We start from the raw sequence: 21,891 nt of genomic DNA, 5'->3' as shown, positions 1-21,891 counted from the left end.
GATTTGCTCTTTTTACAGGTAACACTAACTTTTAAGTTGTGTAACGTTTACTTAACAAGCTGTAGACTCCAACCTCCAGGAGAGGTTCTTCTCCTTTTGCTGCAGCGGTTTATTTGGCACAAAACCCGCGGGCGCCCAGGAGCGGGCATCAGTCCTGGTTTACATTTTCCGAGAGGAGAAAGTGGGGCACAGGCCGTTAAGCTGACCTAGAGAAAGTTCAAAATAAAAATCAAACCCCCAAGCACTCAACCGGTTGCTCTCCCCGGAGCCCTGCCTCTGGCGCCGTCAGGCCCCGCCCCCTCCACCTGGGCACCGCCTGGACCACGACTCCCCCGCCGCCCCGCCCCGCGCGGCGCAGCCGGCGCGCTGACGTCACGAACCAGGTACTTTCCCTGCGGCCGGGGAGGCGTGGGGGCGTGGCGGGCCTGGAGCACGCATGCGCGGCAGCAGCTGCGCGCTGCCCGGATCGTGCGGGGCCCGAGCCTCACCGCCGGCGCAGGCTCCCTCGCGCCAGCTCGCGGCCGCCGCCATGTCGGCCGCCATCGAGCGGGAGTTTGATGAGTTGGACGCTCAGAATCGCTGGCAGCAGCTGTACCTGGTGAGTGGCGGGCTCGCGCAGCCGCCGCCGCCCCCTCCGAGGACCTGGCTTGCGCACGCCGGCGCCCACCGGTACTCGCCGCCTCCGCCGCCTCCCGCTGGGGCGGAAGTGGCGGCGCGCGGGCCGCCTCAGGGCGCGCGTGCGCCGCCCAGGCCTCGGCGCTCGGGCGCTCGGGGTTGGGGCGGCCGCGTGCGCGCAGGCGCAGTGGGCTCCGGGGGGCGGTGCCGGGGGGCGGGCGTGGGCGTGGACGCTACGGTACAGGGGGCGGCCGGCGGGTCAGGGGGTCGGGGGGTTGGGGGTCCGGGGAGGGTCGTCGAGCCGCGGTGGGGCGGCCGGACAGTCGCGGCCCGAGCGTCCCCGGTACGCCGTCGCCTCCTCAGAGCTTTCTGGAAGGAGCTCGGTGAGTCAGGGTAGGCGCCGAGGGGTCGTCCGCGCCCCGGGGCCCGGCCTGAGGGGCTCGGGTCTCCGGGCGTCGTGAGGCAGCTCCCCGAACGCGGGCGCCCGGCGTGATTTCTGGTCGCCTCGTGGAGACGCGCCCTGGAACGGTCTCCTGGGTCAACCACGGAGCCTTTCGATCGAGCAGAACTTAATTTTATCTCTTTTAAAGTGACCTAGTTGTCTGCTTCCTACCGCTAATCATTGCATGTTATTTCCAGGATTGCAGTGAGTGGTTGTGAGCTAAATGCTGCTCCCGCTGTCAGGTCGCTCTGTGTACAGTAAAACGACAAAAAAAAGGGCTTTCCTGTAAATCTAGATGCTCCCGGGCTTTTCCCCTTCCCGTTTAATTAGATGACAGTTCCTCTTGTCATTATGTTCGTAATGTAACGTTTTCTTCTTGAGCACATTAGCAGGACGTGTAATAAATACCCTGATTCACGTGGGTCAGAGTGTGTTAGAATAGGGTACTAACTTCAGAGAATGCTGGTAAGGACTTTCACAGTTATAGAAAGTTTTAAATGCAAATTCTCGTAGGAAGCTGTATGTGAGAGCCTGCCAGCTGTGTCTTCTCCAGTTGCATTTGTTTTAGGAGAGGCTGCTGTCCCCAGGTTGCGAGTGGTTTATCAAAATACAGGTTTGAGACGAGACGATGCATGCTACAGCTTAATTCAGCTTGACATTTTGATTAAGTAGTTTGGCTTTTTTTGTTATCATTAATATCCATGAATATTCAGTGAAAAGTGTAATCCATCTCACCAGAAAAATGCATTTATATCCACTGAAAATTGCATTCAGTTTCATAGAGTTCAGGAAATCCTTCCATGGGCTTCTGCCTAGGAATCCTTTAGTGGATTGGTCAAAGCTCTTATTATTTTTCCTAATGGAAGAACAAGAGCATTTGTTTGGTCAGTACAAATCATGCAATATACACTGGTGTTTTGTTTAAAGTTGGTCACAAACCAGGAAAAATGGAAAGCAAGTCCAGAAAGAGTTTTGACTCTGAGTGTTTTCCTTTGACTCTAAACATCCACTCAGCCATTCTACAGATTGTGCTGTGCACCCTGCCCTGAGCCTTGGGGATTCAGCAGAGAGCCGCTGACCAGGTTCCTGCTCCTGAGGCACTCACTTTCTGGGACTTGGTCTCTTGAAGGCCTCATCACAATTCCATATTTTCATTTACTCACTTGTAACACCTTATCATGTGCCAATGTTAGACGGAGTCCCTGCTCTCCAGGATCCAGCCAAGTGGGGAGTGGTAACCAGGGAAGCAGATGAAAACATGAGAGTAAGAATGCAGAAGCTCGTGTTAAGCACAGTGTGCTGTGCATCCCCCACAGGATGCATCTGGGAGTCCTGGCACAGCTTCCTGGAGGAGGTAGGGCCTTGCCTGAGTCTTGAAGAACAAGTTGGCCAGGGGAGGAGAATGAGGGAGGGAGAGAATTAGTGTTCAGAGGAGGAAGAAATGTGTGCAGAGACACAGAGCATAGAAGACCAAGAGAATTGCCAACGGCTGAGCCTGGTGCAGAGTGCGGTGTGACGTTGAGGTGCCAGGGGGACAAGGCCAGACAGTAAGACGGAGCCCGTGGGCCCTTGTAGATCAGTCTGAGGACTGTGAGCTAGTTGATAGCACCTACTGTGGAATTTGATGCTTGGAAGTACCACAATCATATTCTCTTTACTTTTTAGCAAGACCATTCTAGCTGTGGGTTGGGTGTGGCTAACTGTGGGCAGCTGGTACAGGGAGGGGGGCTCTTTGGGAGTCAACCTGAGGAGAGATGTTGAGCTCTTGAACTCAGGCAGTGGCAGGAAGAATGAAGGGGAGATACAGATTTGAAATGCTAAGGGGATAGATTTGTTTGGTTTTGAAACTGTTCAATTTGCTACCTGTAAGACATTGAATTGGGAATAGTTTAATATGTAAATTTGGAGTTCAGGAGAGGTCTGAGCTGTAAATGATTTTGGACATCATGAGCATGCAGATGGTATTTGAGGTCCTAGACGCAGGTGAGATCACTTAGGGAAAACAGAGGGTTTGGAAATGGCGAAAGCCAAGGACAGAGTCTTGACAGATAACAATGTTTAAGGGCATAGGTAGAGAAAGAGGAGCTTGCAAAAAGGCTAGAGAGGAATAGCCATAGAAGTGGGGGGAAAATTGGTGGTGGGTGTGGAGGGAGCTGATGTTCAGCAGGCACGTGCTGCAGGGGCACCAAGGTCAAAACCGAAAGTGCCCGTTAAATTAATGGCTAGAAGATCAACAGATTCCTTGCAAAGAGCAAGTTGAGTGGAATACGGAAGTCAGATGTGGGATGGAGTGGGGAATGGTGGCTGAAATGAAGCATGAGTATGTGACTTCCCTACTTTAAATCTTCAGTGGTTTCCCATTGCTCACCATGTAGACTTCAAACCCCTGCCATGGCTCACAAGACCACAGGTCCTGCCTCCCCATGAGACTTTCTTCCCTCTTTGTCATTGGGTTCTTCTGTTCCTTGAAATGTGCTGTCTGTCCTTCGCTTAAGGCCTTTGTAGATATAGTTCTCTTTGCCTGAGCACAACTTTTCTTTCCCTTTTTCTTTCCCCCTTTGCTTAACTACCTCCTCATTCCTGGAGTCTCAGTTCCTCAGGGTGAGGTGGTGGGAGGAGCTTCCTGGCCCTCCCTTACAGGGTTGAATCCCCTGGTATGTACCCCTAGTGTCCCATGGCCTCCCCTTTCAAGGCAGAGCATTGGATGTGATACAGCAGCACAGGACTTTGAGACCACAGTTTCTGTTAAGCAAACCACTATAATTTGAGTAGGAAAAAGTGTTACAGTGGGCTTTCTTCTTTGTAGGTCACAGCAGTGGGTATATTGATGATAACATTTGAGAAGAGTTATGCTTTTTTTGGCGATACAGATTTGACTAGGAAAAGAAAGGTTTTGCTCCTGAGCAAAAAAGCTAAATATAACTAAGAGCTAGACTTGCTTAGTGGTGTGAGGACTTTTGCTTTATACCTTATTATTCAAAGTCTTGTAGGAAAAGGGAATGTATTATTTTGAGACTGATACTCTGGCCCCTTACCCTTTTAAAAATTTTTTCTTATTTATTTGTTTTTATTTTTGGCCACATTGGGTCTTTGTTGCTGTGCGCGGGCTTTCTGTAGTTGCGGTGAGTGGGGGCTACTCTTCATTGCGGTGTGCAGGCTTCTCATTGTCGTGGTTTCTCTTGTTGCGGAGCATGGGCTCTAGGCACGTGGGCTTCAGTAGTTGTGACACACGGACTCAGTAGTTGTGGCTTGAGGGCTCTAGAGCACAGACTCAGCAGTTGTGGCACATGGGCTTAGTTGCTCCGTGGCATGTGGGATCTTCCCAGACCAGGGCTCAAACCCCTGTCCCTTGCATTGCTAGGCAGATTCTTAACCACTGTGTCACCAGGGAAGCCCTGGCCCCTTACTCTTTTTACCCCCTTTGAACAGTTGCTCTTATAACATAACTTTTGAAATGGGAAGTTTCTGGGAATGAATGACTGGGTTGGAGCTGACTCTTTATTTATCTTTTCTTGGCGTCATTAGCCTTCCTGCAGGCTGTGCCAATGCCTTGTGCAGATTCAGGCACCTAGTGGGCACTTGATATGTGTTTGCTGAACATGACTTCCTACCACAAATGGGTGACTTGATGTGTTCACATAATTGGGGAGGGGGGAAGTCTAAAGAGATTGGAGATTGAAGAAAGAGAAGGGAAGATTATTGGAGCCAGAAACCTCAGGAAGCAGGAGCTGATGGGATCAGGAGCACACGGCAGAAGACTTGCCTTGAACGGGCATGGTTGGCAGAAGTGAGATTGCTGGAAAAGTCTAATTTGTCTGAGTGACAGACTAATAACATTAATGTAGTCTGAGGTTAATTCTGGCTTTTTGAGAAATGTTCATGATTGCTTCTTGCTTTTCCTTTGTCGCTGATGATTGCTGTCTGAATCAGGCTGGGGCATTAGAAGGGCAGAGGAAAGGAATGGAGTACTGTGAGCCGTTCGGGGAAGAGAGTAAAACTGTAGGGAAATGGCAAAAGCTAAGTCATGGAATAATGTTTCTAGTAAGTGGTAGCTCAGAAGGAATTTCGTTGATTAATCAGACTTCGTGGAATTCTTAACTGACTGGTCATTTTTCTTTATTAGAAATTCTTAGTTCAAATATTGTCAGAGTAAGAGCAGTTTTTACCATTTGTGATTCAACTAATTTTTAGAAGTTAAATATCAAATGAACTCTATTCTAGTACTTACAGTGGGCAGTCAGTGTGGAGGATAAATCAAAGCTATCTTATTGTAAAACACTTCCCTTGCAGTGTCTGTTGCACGTTCTCCTGCCAGCCTTTAATTTAAGTTCTCAGTGCTTGCCATATTAAACTCCTTGAATTTCCTTGAGAATCACCTGCTTTCTCACACTTTGGAGTCTTTGCACATGTTGGACATACTCTGTGTCTACCTTATTTTCTGGGAAGTGTCTCCAAGACTAGACTTTAGTTATATGCTCCTTCTCTGATTCCTGAACCCTCTATATTCTTTTATTAGAGTATGAGTCACATTGTTTTATTTTTTAAATAAATTTGTTTATTTATTTATTTATTTTTGGCTATGTTGGGTCTTCGTTGCTGCATGTGGGTTTTCTCTAGTTGTGGTGAGCAGGGTCTACTCTTCATTGAGGTGTGTGGGCTTCTTATTGCGGTGGCTTCTCTTGTTGTGGAGCACAGTCTCTAGGCACGGGCTTCAGTAACTGTGGCAGGCGGGGTTAGTTGCTCCGAGGCATGTGGGATCTTTCCGGACCAGGGCTCAAACCCATGTTCCCTGTATTGGCAGGCAGATTCTTAACCACTGTGCCACCAGGGAAGTCCAGTCACATTGCTTCATAACTGTCTACTTGTCTGTCTGGCTCCTTGAGGGCTGCCTCATTTTCCTTTGTTTCCCCACCATCTGCCTGTAGGCCTGCAGTGTGTTAGATGCTCAGTTAGTATTCTCTAAACAAGAGTACTGCTCCCTTTGTAAGATGTCAGCACCTTGGTTTATTCCAACCCCTCACTCACAGCTGAGGAGACACCGTCCAGCACGAGGTTGTGACTTTTGTAAGGTTACCATATCCATTAGTGATACAGCAGGGACCTAAATCCCGTCCTTGTGATTCTCACTGCAGCACTGTCCTGCTTGACCAGCATGACAGCCTATGTTGCTTTCTTCTTATGATCTACTTGAGATTAATGGTACTGAGAGAATCATTTACATTTTTGACGGCAAGAAGAGAGTAGAATATGTTATAATAGGTTGGGTCATTTTGGGACTGGAGGCCTTTAAAACAGCATCTGGGATCCATGGATCAGACTGGAAAGGGATTTTCAAGTCCCCTGAAACTGTGCTAACTTGTATGAATGCCCTAGGGGATGTAGTTTCTGGGGGATTCCATAGCTTTGGTCAGATTCTTTCTTTTTTAAAAAAATTATTTATTTATTTTTGGCTGCATTGGGTCTTCATTGCTGCACACAGGCTTTCTCTAGTTGTGGTGAGCGGGGGCTGCTCTTCATTGCGGTGCATGGGCTTCTCATTGCCGTGGCTTCTCTTGATGCAGAGCACGGGCTCTAGGTGCGTGGGCTTCAGTAGTTGTGGCATGCTGGCTTAGTAGTTGTGGCTCGCAGGCTCTAGAGTGGAGGTTCGGTAGTTGGGGCACACGGGCTTAAGTTGCTCCGCAGCATGTGGGATCTTCCTGGACCAGGGCTCGAACCCGTGTCCCCTGCATTGGCAGGCGGATTCTTAACCACTGCGCCACCAGGGAAGTACAGCTTTGGTCAGATTCTTAAATGGAGCTCTGTGATTCCTCAGAAGGTAAGAACCACTGCTTTAAGGAAAAGCAGCTGGGGGAATGATTCTCCAGTGAAGAATATAGAACTAGAAATAATACTGTTTTGCCTTTGACAGGTTCTGTAGGTTACTGATACCTATAATCATGGAAATCCAGATAGCTGTGTTGTCCCCTACTCTTTCTAGCTTGCCTCTTGTTCAGTTTTTTTATTTTAACCAGAATCTCCAACAGCCCTTTTTGGCTTCTCCCAGATCATTAGTATCCACAAGAATTCCCTGTTCCCAGTTGGAGAACTATCACAGCTCTTGCAGTCTCCTGCGGTTCGGACACCCTGTCTGGTTGCTTTGTTTTCTTACTCTGTTCACTCTTCCAAAGAGTAAACCAGAGATATGGACAGATAAGATCTAGGAGAGCAGAATTAAAATTAACATAAGTGTGCTCTTCACTTTCTCAGATAAGCATTCATATGATTTTTTTCCCCTGAAAATTCTTATCTAGATTCTCCGTGCTCTGTTCCCTGTTGGTGGTACCATTAAAATGATTTCTTATTGGTAAACTGTTAGGGGCAGAGAATATTTAAACCAACTAGTAATTTAGAACTTCGGATAATACCCTTTGTTACTTTGGATAATAGTGACTAACCGTATACTAAGTCAATTTAGCATATAAACTTAAAACATAGCAGCTGATAACTAAGGAACAGATACAGTTCAGCAGGCTAAGTGTTAAAGCATATAAGTTCTGATTCTGCTCTTCTGAGTGGAACAGTAAACTTTTCTGTTACATTCTTATTTGGAATGCTGTTGTACCTTGCTGGGCTGTTGTCTGAAGTGAGTGTAGTGCTATTTTAAATATATTTAATGTAGTGCTAATTTAATGTTCTATTTATGGTACAGTAGTAGTAATGTTTCAGGAAGCTGTTTTGACTTAACAGTGAAATCCTTGCTTTTAAAGATTGTGGACACCTTTAGACACCTTTAGGATGAAACCTGTGAACAAGAGACATGCCCACATACATACAATTCCCCTACATTTGGCATGTGATTTCAAGGGTATCATAGATCCCTAAGGACTGTTGAGGTTGATGACCTCCAGGAAACTTGTATCTGTGGATTTCTGGTATCTTTTTCAGTTTGGGAGGTTTGTTTGTTTTTATGTGCTCCTATTCCTTTCACAACCCAGGACTCTGATTTAATGTGCTCTTTGTTCTATCACCTAGTTCATTTGGGTCATGTCACTGATCACTGATAACTTTGTGTTAAACTGCCTTCCTTCCTCTAAAGAAAATCTCATACTAAATTATTTTGTTTCTTCTTTCACTGTATTCAAACAACCTTATACTCTGAAAGCTATCATTTCCTCTGACAGGTTACTTAGTAGTGCTTCCAGGAATTCTTGAGGCAGTCTGGGGTAAGGTTCCCAGGGGTGGCCCACTCCTAGTCAAGGCTGGGACCTTAGACCATCCAGGTGGTCCTCCACGACAGCGGGAACTGATTTATGCCTCAACCAGTGAAAACATAGGTTCACATTTCAAATCTTAAGTTTTTATTTTTTTAAATCTCTATTACTGTAACATTGTCAGGGTGAGATAGTTATAACACTTTAGTATGATATAATATTAAATAATACTTTAGTGTTTGGTACATAGCTTTGTTCTATATAGTACACAGAAAACGTTATATCCTTGTTGTACTTTAGAATATTCTACCTCGAGCTGTTGTGATGGAACAGCAAATAAGAATTTAGGAAATTGGAAAAGAGATATTAATTTTACAAGAAAAAAGTAGGACTTTAAGGTAATCCCAAATTGATAGTTTCTACTTATGGGAGAAATACTGAAATTTCTTTCTTTATACTTAAGGTCCCTAAGTGAATCCTCAATTATATGATGGTTAAGTGTTCACTTTGTTTTATTAGTCAAATCTTTGTGTATATACTCTGTATAAAGATCCTGTGGATGGACACAGTGAAGTAGGAAGCTAAATATGTTGCATGTGTCAGGGTGTTCAGTTGGTCATGGTTCTTCGTATTATACCTGTCGCTGGTTGGGGAGGTAAGATTCCTGGTGGAATAAGTTCTGCTATGTATCACACTTCTTTCTGAGAGGCCCTCCTCTGTGAGGAGAAGACTTTGATAAGAATAAAATAGGGACTTCCCTGGTGGTGCAGTGGTTGGGAATCCGCCTGCCAATGCAGGGGACATGGGTTCAAGCCCTGGTCCGGGAAGATCCCACATGCCACGGAGCGACTAAGCCCGTGTGCCACAACTACTGAGCCTGCACTCTAGAGCCTGCGAGCCACAACCACTGAGCCCGCGTGCCACAACTACTGAAGCCCGCGCATTCTAGGGCCCGTGCTCCGCAACAAAGAGAGGCCACCGCAATGAGAAGCCCACGCACCGCAACGAAGAGTAGCCCTGCTCGCTGCAACTAGAAAAAGCCTGCACACAGCAAGGAAGACCCAATGCAGAAATAAACAAACAAACACAAGCTCTAAAATTCAGTCCTGGATTCCTATCTGGATCTACTGCTTAACTGCAGTATAAATTTGGAAAAGTTGAATCTCTGTTTTCTCATTTGTAGCCACCTACAAATGAGTTACATAGCATTTGCCTGATACAAAGTAGGAGTTTAGTCAAGATATGCTATTTTATTCTTTTTTTTAAAAATAAATTTATTTATTTATTTTTGGCCGCGTTGGGTCTTTGTTGCTGCATGCGGGCCCCCTCTAGTTGTGGCGAGCGAGGGCCACTCTTCGTTCCGGTGGCTCAGTAGTTGTGGCTCACGGCCTCTAGAGCGCAGCCTTAATAGTTGTGGTGCACAGGCTTAGTTGCTCCACGGCATGTAGGATCTTCCCAGGGCTCGAACCCGTGTCCCCAGCATTGGCAGGCGGATTCTTAACCACTGCACCACCAGAGAACTCCCAGAGCTTGTGGTTTAATACACAAATAAGTAATTTGGTTAGGATTACATGAACATGGCAAAAATGAGAACAGTACAGAAGGGTGTGTAGTGGAAAAGTAAGTCACTGCCCCCATGCTCCCTCATTCCTTCCCTGTAGGTGATCACTCTCCTCTCTCCCTTCTCACTCCCTCTCTCTCTATCCAAACCCTGTGAAACAAACAGCATACTGTATTGCACCTTGCTTTTTTCACTTGTGTTTTGAAAATCCTTCCTCTTAGATCTCATGTGTTCATTTTAACAGTTGAATGGTATTCATTATTTAAGCACTCATCTATAATGGACATGTGGGTTATTTCTAGTCTTTAGCTATGGTAAGCAATGCTGCAGTGAATAACCTTCCAAAGAAGTTGTACATGTCCATCAATAAATAGTATAAGAAGGTGCCTGTTTCCCTACACCTTTACCTAGTTTTTTAATCTTTGTCTGATAGGTGGAAAATGGTCTTACTCTTGTTATATTTTGCAATTCTCTTATTGTGAACGAAGTTTAACAGTTTTTATTTTTAAAAGTCATTTGTATTTCCTTTCTCTTGCTGATATGTAAGAGCTCTTTACATATTAAGGAAGTTAAGCGTTTGTCATATATTTAAATACTTTTTCAATTTATGGATTATCTTTTGACCTCGTTTATGGTAGTTTTTCATGTAGAAATTTTAAATATTTATGAAGTCAGATTTACCAACCTTTTCTAACTTTTTGTGCCATGGCTCAGAGAGAGCTTCTCTATGATTACGAAAAATTTTCTTCAGTGTTTTTCAACAGTTTTATGGTTTTATTTCTGTTTAAATTGTTGCTCAACCAGGGCTTGATTTTGGTATAAGGAATGAGGTAGACACCCAATTAAATTGTTTTTGTGGTAAAAGATGAGTAACAATTTGCCATTTCAACCATTTTAAATTATACAATGTAATGACATTTTTAGAAATTTTATTTATTTATACAGCAGGTTATTAGTTATTTATTTTATACATATTAGTGTATATGTGTCAATCCCAATCTCCCAGTTCATCCCACAACCACCACCACCACCACCACCACCACCACCACCACCATCCCTACCCCGCTTTCCCCCCATGGTGTCCATAGGTTTGTTCTCTACATCTGTGTCTCTGTTTCTCCCTTTCAAACTGGTTCATCTGTACCATTTTCCTAGATTCCAGCGTTAATATACGATACTTGTTTTTGTCTTTCTGACCTACTTCACTCTATATGACAGTCTCTGGGTCCATCCACGTCTCTACAAATGACCCAGTTTCATTCCTTTTTATGGCTGAGTAATATTCTGCTGTACCACATCTTCTTTATCCATTCATCTGTCAGTGGGCATTTAGGTTTCTTCCATGACCTGGCTATTGTAAATAGTGCCGCAATGAACATTGGGGTGCATGTATCTTCTTGAATTATGGTTTTCTCTGGGTATATGCCCAGTAGTGGGATTGCTGGGTCATATGGTAATTCTATTTTTAGTTTTTTAAGGAATGTCCATACTGTTCTCCACAGTAGCTGTATCAATTTACATTCCCACCAATAGTGCAAGAGAGTTCCCTTTTCTCCACACTCTCTCCAGCATTTGTTGTTTGTAGATTTTCTGATGATGTCCATTCTAACTGGTGTGAGGTGATACCTCATTGTAGTTTTGATTTGCATTTCTCTAATAATTAGAGATGTTGAGCAGCTTTTCATGTGCCTCTTGGCCATCTCTATGTCTTTGGAGAGATGTCTGTTTAGGTCTTCTGTCCATTTTTTGATTGGGTTGTTTGTTTTTTTCATATTGAACTGCATGAGCTGTTTATATATTTTGGAGATTAATCCTTTGTCCATTGATTCATTTGCACATATTTTCTCCCATTCTGAGGATTGTCTTTTTATCTTGTTGATAGTTTCCTTTGCTGTGCAAAAGCTTTTAAATTTCTTAAGGTTTCATTTGTTCATTTTTGTTTTTATTTTCATTACTCTAGGAGGTGGGTCAAAAAACATCTTGCTGTGATTTATGTCAAAGAGTGTTCTTCCTATGTTTTCCTCTGAGAGTTTTATAATGTTCAGTCTTATACTTAGGTCTTTAATCCCTTTTGCATTTGTTTTTCTGTATAGAGTTAGGTAGTGTTCTAATTTCATTCTTTTACATGTAGCTGTCCAGTTTTCCCAGCACCACTTATTGAAGCCACTATTTTTTCTCCATTGTATATCCTTGCATCCTTTTTCATAGATTGGTTGACCATAGGTGCGTGGGTTTCTCTCTGGGCTTTCTATCCTGTTCCATTGTTCTATATTTCCGTTTTTGTCCCAGTACCATATTGTCTTGATTACTGTAGCTTTGTAGTATTGTCTGAAGTCAGGGAGTCTGATTCCTCCAGCTCCTTTTTTTCCCCTGAAGACTGCTTGGGCTATTCGGGGTCTTTTGTGTCCCCATACAAATTTTAAGACTTTTTGTTCTCGTTCTGTAGAAGATGACATTGGTAATTTGATAGGGATTGTGTTGAATCTGTAGACTGCTCTGGATAGTATAGTCATTTTCACAATATTGATTCTTCCAATCCAAGAACATGGTATATCTCTCCCATCTGTTTGTGTCATCTTTGATTTCTTTCATCAGTGTCTTATAGCTTTCTGAGTACAGGCCTTTTACCTCCTTAGGTAGGTTTATTCCTAGATATTTTATTCTTTTTGTTGCAATGGTGAATGGGATTGTTTCCTTAATTTCTCTTTCTGGTCTTTCGTTTTTAGGGTATAGGAATGCAAGAGATTTCTGTGAATTAATTTTGTATCTTGCAACTTTACCAAATTCATTGATTAGGTCTAATAGTTTTCTATTGGCATCTTTAGGGTTATCTATGTATAGTATGTCATCTGCAACCAGTGACTGTTACTTTTTTTCCAATTTGTATCCCTTTTATTTCTTTTTCTGCTCTGATTGCAGTGACTAGGACTTCCAAAACTATGTTGAATAATAATGGTGAGAGTGGACATCCTTGTCTTGTTCCTGATCTTAGAGGAAATGCTTTCAGTTTTTCACCATTGAGAATGATGTTTGCTTTGGGTTTGTCGTATATGGCCTTTATTATGTTGAGGTTGGTTTCCTCTATGCCCATTTTCTGGAGAGTTTTTATTACAAACGGGTGTTGAATTTTGTCAAAAGCTTTTTCTGCATCTATTGAGATGATCATATGGTTCTTATTCTTCAATTTGTTAATATGGTGTATCACATTGCTTGATTTGCATATTGAAGAATCCTTGCTTCCCTGGGATGAATCCCACTTGATCATGGTGTATGATCCTTTTAATGTGTTGTTGGATTTTGATGGCTAGTATTTTGTTGAGGAGTTTTGCATCTATGTTCATCAGTGATATTGGTCTGTAATTTTCTTTTTTTTGTAGTATCTTTGTCTGGTTTTGGTATCAGGGTGATGGTGGCCTCATAGAATGAGTTTGGGAGTGTTCCTTCCTCTGCAATTTTTTGGAAGAATTGAGAAGAATGGGTGTTAGCTCTTCTCTAAATGTTTGATAGAATTCACCTGTGAAGCCACCTGGTTGGAAGATTTTTAATCGCAGTTTCAATTTCATTATTTGTGATTGGTCAGTTCATATTTTCTATTTCTTCCTGGTTCAGTCTTTGAAGGTTATACCTTTCTAAGAATTTGTCCATTTCTTCCAGGTTGTCCATTTTGTTGGTGTAGAGTTGCTTGTAGCAGTCTCTTATGCTTTGTATTTCTGCAGTGTCCATTGTAACCTCTTTTTCATTTCTAATTTTATTGATTTGAGTCTTCTCCCTCTTTTTCTTGATGAGTCTGTCTAAAGGTTTATCAATTTTATCTTCTCGAAGAACCAGCTTTTAGTTTTATTGATCTTTGCTATTGTTTTCTTTGCTTCTATTTCATTTATTTCTACTCTGATCTTTATGATTTCTTTCCTTTACTAACTTTGGGTTTTGCTTGTTCTTCTTTCTCTAGTTTCTTTAGGTGTAAGTTTACATTGTTTATTTGAGATTTTTCTTGTTTCTTGAGGTAGGCTTGTATTGCTATAAACTTCCTTCTTAGAACTGCTTTTGCTGCATCCCATAGGTTTTGGATTGTCGTGTTTTCGTTGTCATTTGTCTCTAGGTATTCTTTGATTTCCTCTTTGACTTCTTCAGTGATCTCTTGGTTACTTAGTAATGTATTGTTTAGCTTCCATGTGTTTGTGTTTTTTACATTTTTTTCCCTGTAATTGATTTGTAATCTCATAGCGCTGTGTTCGGAAAAGATGCTCTATATGATTTCAATTTTCTTAAATTTACCGAGGCTTGGTTTGTGACCCAAGTTGTGATCTATCCTGGAGAATAGATCTGGAGAATAGATTCCGTGTGCACTTGAGAAGAAAGTGTAATCTGCTGTTTTCGGATGGAACGTCCTATAAATATCAATTAAATCTCTCTGGTCTACGGTGTCATTTAAAGGTTTTGTTTCCTTATTGATTTTCTGTCTGGATGATCTGTCCATTGGTGTAAGTGAGGTGTTGAAGTCCCCCTCTATTATTATGTTACTGTCAATTTCTTCTTTTATAGCTGTTAGCATTTGCTTTATGTATTGAGGTGCTTCTGTGTTGGATGCATATATATTTATAATTGTTATCTCTTCTTCTTGGATTGATCCCTTGATCATTACGTAGTGTCCTTTCTTGTTACTTGTAACATTCTGTAAAGTCTGTTTTATCTGATATGAGTATTGGTACTCCAGCTTTCTTTTGATTTCCATTTGCATGGAATATCTTTTTCTATCCCCTCACTTTCAGTCTGTATGTGTCCCTAGGTCTGAAGTGGGTCTCTTGTAGACAGCATGTATATGGGTCTTGTTTTTGTTTCCATTCAGAGAGCCTGTGTCTTTTGGTTGGAGCATTTAATCCATTCGCATTGAAGGTAATTATCAATATGTATGTTTCTATTACCATTTTCTTAATTGTTTTGGGTTTGTTTTTGTGGGTCCTTTTCTTGTCTGTGTTTCCCACTTATAGAAGTTCCTTTAGCATTTGTTGTAGAGCTGGTTTGGTGGTGCTGAATTCTCTTAGCTTCTGCTTGTCTGTAAAGCTTTTGATTTCTCAATCGATTCTGAATGAGGTACTTGCCGGGTAGAGTAATCTTGGTTGTAGGTTCTTCCGTTTCATCACTTTCAGTATATCATGCAACTTCCTTCTGGCATGTAGAGTTTCTGCTGAGAAATCAGCTGTTAACCTTATGGGAGTTCCCTTGTATGTTATTTTTCATTAATCCCTTGTTGCTTTAAAATTTTTTTCTTTGTCTTTAATTGTTGTCAATTTGATTACTGTGTGTCTTGGTGTGTTTCTCACTAGGTTTATCCTGCCTGGGACTCTCTGTACTTCCTGGACTTGGGTGTCTATTTCCTTTCCCATGTTAAGGAAGTTTTTGACTATAATCTCTTCAACTATTTCCTTGGGTTCTTTCTGTCTCTCTTCTCCTTCTGGGACGCCCTATAATGCAAATGTTGGTGTGTTTAATGTTGTCCTAGGCTGTCTTCATTTCTTTTCATTCTTTTTTCTTTGTTCCACAGCAGTGAATTCCACCATTCTGTCTTTCAGATCACTTATCTGTTCTTCTGCTTCAATTATTCTGCTATTGATTCCTTCTAGTGTATTTTTCATTTCAGTTATTGTATTGTTCATCTCTTTTTGTTTGTTATTTAAGTCTTCTAGGTGTTTGTTCTTTAATTCTTCTAGGTCTTCGTTAAACATTTCTTGCATTTTCTTGATCTTTGTCTGTATTGTTTTCTGAGGTCCTGTATCATCTTCACTATCATTATTCTGAATTCTTTTTCTGGAAGGTTGCCCACCTCCACTTCATTTAGTTGTTTTTCTGGAGTTTTATCTTGTTCCTTCATCTGGTACATAGTTTTCTACCTTTTCCTTTTGTCTTTCTGTGAATGTGGTTTTCATTCCACAGGCTGCAGAATTGTAGTTCTTCCTGCGTCTGCTGTCTGCCCTCTCTGCAGTGTCATTTATTCCATTTACAGTGTAGTGCAACCATCACCACCATTTCCCAAACCCCTTCAGCACCCCAAATAGAAACTCTGTACCCATTAAGCAGTAACTCCCTATTCCCTCCTCCCCCAGCCCCTGGTAACCTGTGCTTTACTTTCTAGCTCTATGAATTTGCCTCTTCTAGGTACCTCATGCAAGTGGAAACATACAGTATTTGTTCCTTTGTGTCTGGATAATTTCACCTAACATAATGTTTTTAACGTTGAACCATGTTGTCGTCTATAACAACCTTATTCCTTTTTTATGGCTGACTAATATTTTTTTTGTATGGGTATGCCACATTTTGTTTCTCTGGTAATGAACGTTTGGATTGTTTCCACCTTTTGGTTATTGTGAATAATACTGCTATGAACATTGCTGTGCAAGTGTTCATTGGAGTCCCTGGTTTTAATTCTTTTGGTTTGGACCTAGAAGTGGAATTGCTGGATAATATGATAGTTCTGTGTTTAGCATTGGAGGAACTGCTAAACTGTTTTCCACAGTGGCTGCAACATTTTACATTACCGCCAGCAGTGTTTGAGGTTTCTGCTTTTCTCACATTCTAACACTTGTTATTTACCATTTTTAAAATTATGGTCGGGCTTCCCTGGTGGCGCAGTGGTTGAGAGTCTGCCTGCCGATGCAGGGAACACGGGTTCGTGCCCTGGTCCAGGAAGATCCTACATGCCGCGGAGTGGCTGGGCCCGTGAGCCATGGCTGCTCAGCTTGAGCATTCGGAGCCTGTGCTCCGCAACGGGAGAGGCCACAACAGTGAGAGGCCCGCGTACCGCAAAAAAAAAAAAAAAAAAAAAAAAAATTATGGTCCTGCGTAGTAGGTATGTCACTGTGGTTTAGATTTGCATTTCCCTAATGACTAAGAATGTTGAGCATCTTTTTCATGTGCTATTGACCATTTCTGAATCTTTGGAGAAATGACTATTCAAGTCCTTTGCCTTTTTTTGGTTTGTGTTTAATTAAGACTTTACTTTTCTAGAGTGGTTTCACATTCACAGCAGAATTGAGAGGCAGATTTCTTATATACCCCCTGACCCCACACCAGAGTGACACATTTGTTTCAACCCATGAACCTACACTGACAGATAATAATCACCAAAATCCGTAGTTTACATTAAGTTTCACTCTTGGTGTTGTATATTCAGTGGGTTTGGACTGATGTATTATATGATATGTATCCATCACTATGGCATAATACAGAGTATTTTTACAAATCCTCTATGCTCCACCTTGTCATCCCTCCAACCCCTGACAACCACTGATCTTTTACTGTTTCAGTAGTTTTTTTTTTTCCAGGATGTTATATAGTTGGAGTCATACAGTATGTAGCCTTTTCGGATTGGCTTCTTTAACTTAGTAATATGCATTTAAAGTTCTTCCATGTCTTTTCATGGCTTGATAGCTCATTTCTTTTTCACACTGATTAATATTCCATTGTCTGGATGTGTCACAATTTATGTATCCATTCAACCCTTGAAGGACACATTTGTTGCTTCCAAGTTTTGGCAATTATGAATAAAGCTGATATAAACATCCATGTGTAGATTTTTATGTGGACATAAGTTTTCAGCTCCTTTGGGTAAACACCAAGGAGCATGATTGCTGGATTGTATGTGCAGTTTTGTAAGAAAGCACCAAACTGTCTTCCAGAATGGCTGAACCATTTTGTATTCCCACCAGCAGAGAATGAGAGTTACTGTTGCTCTACATCCTTGTTATCATTTGATGTCGTCAGTGTTTTAGATTTTGGCCATTCTAATAAGTGTCTTTGCCTATCTTTTTTTAAAAAATATTTATTTCTTTGGCTGTGCCGGGTCTTAGCTGCAGCATGCGGGCTCTTAGTTGTGGCATGCGGATTCTGACCAGGGATTGAATCCAGGCCCCCCTGCACTGGGAGCATGGAATCTTAACCACTGGACCACCAGGGAAGTCCCAAGTGTCTTTGCCTATTTTTTAATTGTCCTTTTGTTGTTGGATTGTAGCAGTTCTATAGATATCCTGGTTATTAATATCTTTTCAGATACACAGTATATAAATATTTTCTCCCAATCTGTGAGTTTTCTTTTCACTCTTTAGATAGTGTCATTTTATGCATGTAAGTCTTTAATTTGGATGAAGTCCAATTTATTTTTCTTTTGTTGCCTGTGCTTTTGGTATCATAATTTAAGAAACCATTGCCAAATTCAAGATCATGAAGATTTTCAATCCGTATGTTTTCTTCTAAGAGTTTCTTACAGTTTTAGCTCTTACATTTAGGTCTTTGATCCATCTTTAGTTAATTTTTGTGTAAGGTGTATTGTAATAGTGCAACTTCATTATTTTGCATGTGGATGTCTCGTTTTCCCAACACCATTTGTTGAAAAGACTGTCCTTTCCACATTGGATGGTCTTGGCCCCCTTGTTGAAAATCAGTTGACCCTAGATCTGAGGGTTTCTTCCTTTATTTTTTAAAAAAATATTTATTTATTTATTTGGTTGCACCTGGTCTTAGTTGTGGCAGGCGGGTTCCTTAGTTGTAGCTCGTAGGCTCTTTAATTGTGGCTCACCGGTTCCTTTGTTGTGGCATGCGAACTCTTGGTTGCAGCATGCACGTGGGATCTGGTTTCCTGACCAGGGATCGAACCTGGGCCGCCTGTATTGGTAGCATGGAGTCTCAACCACTGCACCACCAGGGAAGTCCCTCTGAGGGTTTATTTCTGAACTCTGTTGTATTCCATCGATCTGTGTCTATCTTTATGCCATACCATATGCGTTTGATTACTCTAGCTCTGTAAGTTTTGTGATCGGGAAGTGTGATTCCTCCAACTTTGTTATTCTTTTTCAATATTGTTTGGCTTTTCAGGGTCTCTTGACTTTTCATATGAATTTTGGGATGAGTTTTTCCATTACTGTAAAATTGTCATTGGAATTTTGATAGGGATTACATTGAATTAGTATAACACTTTGGGTAGCTCTGTCATCTTAATATTAAGTCTTCCAATCCACGAACATGAGATACCTTTCTATTTATTTAGGTTGTCTTTAATTTCTTTCAGCCACGTTTTATAGTTTTTAGAGTACAAGTCTTTCACCTTTTTGGTTAAGTTTATTTTTAAGTATTCTTGATTCTATTGTAAATGGGATTGCTTTCTTAATCTCATTTTTTTTTGAATTGCTCATTGCTAGTGTATAGAAACACAACTGATTTTTGTGTGTTGATTTTGTGTTTTGCAACTTTGCTGAATTTATTAGCTGTAACAGTTGTTTTGTGGATTCTTTAGGGTTTTCTACACATGAGATCACTTCATTTGTAAATAGAAATAGTTTAACAACTTTCTTTCCAACTTGGATGCCTACTGGGTTTTTTTGGCCTGATTGCTCAGGTAGAACTTCCAGTACTATGTTGAATAGAAATGGTGAAAGTGGGAATCCTTGTCTTGTTCCTGATCAGTTAGTTTTTTTTTCCTAAATAACTGCTTGCTTTTATCATACTGTTTGTAGAATAATCCATCTTTCCTTCCCCCTGCCCCTCCATTTGCAACACCATCTTCATAATTTGCAGAATCCCTGTATGTGTGTTGGGTGAGTGAAGCATGAACAAATGCCTGCATAATCTGATCTCTCTCCACCTGTTCATCCTCATGTCTTGCATTTCCGTCTCTCATGTACCACAAGTCTTGTGTTGCTTATATACTTCTTGCAAGACATCAGTTAATCATTCTTTCATTCATTTGTTACATACATTCACATCTTTCTGACTTTGCACAGCTCTTTTTCTGCTTGGACCCATCTTTCCCAGCTTGTTGACCTGACATCTGCTTGCTCATCCTTCAGGTCTGTTCATGCACTGTTATGCCCTCAGGCAAAAATAAATTCTCTTCCTGTGTTTACTTTAAATGTGAGCATGCTTTTCTTATGCCACTTATTAGACTGGCTCCTTGATAGTTCCAAGGAAAAGTCTGAGGTCTGATTTTAAAGAGAAAATTGTCAGAGACAATTGTGCGAATAGTAGTAAAAATTGGCAGCAAGAAAAGTAATAGAAAATGATATAATTTTCTAGATCTTTAATTCCATGCAGTAGAAGCTTTTTTGTTGTTCTTATTGATCACTGAAATGCCCAAAACACAGTAATAAGAAAAAATCCACATTATTATTTGACACTAGAGAAGGGTCCCACCCACATATTTGAGACTCAGAGGATTTTGATAGTAAACAGTATGAGCGTCCACAAAACCTTGGGTAAGGGCTGATCCTTTCTGTAAAGATGAACAAACAAATGCTAGACATACGAAAAACTCAGCACTTGAAGAAAATGAGACTGTATCATTTAGAGTATGCCAAATAGTATAAAAAAAGAGAGAAAAGTGGAATTCAGATTCCCAATATGACAAGTGCAGATTGTAAAAATAAAATAAGCTGAGAACAGGAAAGAGTTTTTGAAGTTACAGAATGTGACTGTTAAAAAATTCAGGACTCACTAGCAGAATAGATAGTGCACAATACCAAGTTAGCTTGGGAAAAAACCTTGCAGAATTTAGGAAAAAGGTATTTTAAATGAATAGTGAGAGAGCATTTAAAACACAGGAAAGGGGCTTCCCTGGTGGCACAGTGGTTGAGAGTCCACCTGCCGATGCAGGGGACATGGGTTCGTGCCCCGGTCTGGGAAGATCCCACATGCCGCAGAGCGGCTAGGCCCGTGAGCCATGGCCGCTGAGCCTGTGCATCCGGAGCCTGTGCTCCACAACAGGAGAGGCCACAACAGTGAGAGGCCCGAGTACCGCAAAAAAAAAAAAAAAAAAAAAAAAAAAACACAGGAAGGTCTCAAATCTGTGATTGGAGTTCCTGGAAGAGAGAGCAGAGGAGGCAGATGAAGCAATAACTGAAGTAGTAGTGGAAGAACATCTCTGAGCTGAGGAACACCTTGAGTCTCAAGGTCAGAGTCTCCACCAGGAATATATTTGAAAAGCATAAAAACCAGGATGCGTTCTGATGAGTTTTCTAAGTATTCAGGGTAAAGAAAAAGCAAGAGAAGTTATCTTTAGGGAAGAACAAGTCAGATTTGCATGAGTTCCTTTCCAAATCCTTAGGAAAAGGAGGTGTTGGGCAATCATAATATAGTCAGCTCACACATGTATGTAAATTTCAAATACAGCTGAGGAGCTGAATGAATTATTCTCCCAAATAGCAGCTCAGTTCCATTTATTGGTTTGTTAATGCCTTTGTTTATGTCATATATTACCATTCCAGGAGACTGTATGAGTTTATGCGACCACTGGCATGAGTGCCTTTCTTTTAATGACTGTACAGTATTCATTTGGATGCACCATGATTTGTACAACCAGTCTTTTCTCTGACATTGAACATTTAGGTTATTTCTAGCCTTTCAGTGTCATAAATAACTCCATGAAAGACATTTGTGCATGAGTTAGCTACATTTTGGATCATTGCCACTAAGAAAGAAATAACTAGTGAGTCAATTATTCCTAGCTTTTTTGAGCAAAAATCATATAAAAATCAATAGGATTAAAATTTTTGTTTTGGTTAAATTATTTTTTAAAACAAAGATCTTCCCCATTTAAATTTAGCTTTAATTAAAGGTGGGAGTGGGCACTAGATTAGAACAGTGGTTCTCAGCTGGGTGTTGGTGGGGTGTATTGGTGGTAGATTTTGCTGTCCGAGGACATGTCAGAAGAGAATTTTGTTGGTCACATCTGGGAGAGGGGGTGCTACTGCCAATCTAACAAGTAGAGACCGGGCGCTGCTGTTAAACGTCCTGTCAGGCACAAGAGGGCCCGCAACAGGGTTAGTTATCTAGCCCAAATGTCAGCATTGCTGAGGTTGACAGGTTTTACTGCTAACAGAGACATCCTTTGTGTATTTAGGGCCAGTGTTTATGGGTTCTCTCTGCTATAGGAGGGGAACATTTCAGCATCAGAACATCAGTAGAGCCTTATTTTGCCGAATATGATAGATCTAGGGAATAGTTCAACGCTTGCCTTTCCCATCCCCATTTTGAGAAACACCTTGTATTTTATTGCTCACATAAAGTGCTTATAAAATTGTTTATTTTTGTGTCTTGGG

At 41.6% G+C, this 21,891-nt stretch overlaps 1 protein-coding gene across 1 annotated transcript in view; it reads left to right on the top strand.

Annotated features, from left to right (window-relative positions):
* Window positions 1-443: 443 nt before the first annotated feature.
* PTPN2 (protein tyrosine phosphatase non-receptor type 2) overlaps window positions 444-21,891 on the top strand; it is a 77,261-nt gene continuing 55,813 nt past the window's right edge. The window contains exon 1 of the mRNA XM_065889680.1: window positions 444-598. Coding sequence (XP_065745752.1) covers window positions 530-598 — 69 coding nt within the window. The 5' untranslated portion in view covers window positions 444-529. The remainder of the gene's footprint in view (window positions 599-21,891) is intronic.

The sequence above is a fragment of the Phocoena phocoena genome, chromosome 13, assembly GCF_963924675.1.
Source record: "Phocoena phocoena chromosome 13, mPhoPho1.1, whole genome shotgun sequence".
In the NCBI taxonomy this organism is placed as follows: Eukaryota; Metazoa; Chordata; class Mammalia; order Artiodactyla; family Phocoenidae; genus Phocoena; species Phocoena phocoena.
Note: the sequence above shows the minus strand (reverse complement) of the source record. Positions and strands in the feature narration are given on the sequence as shown.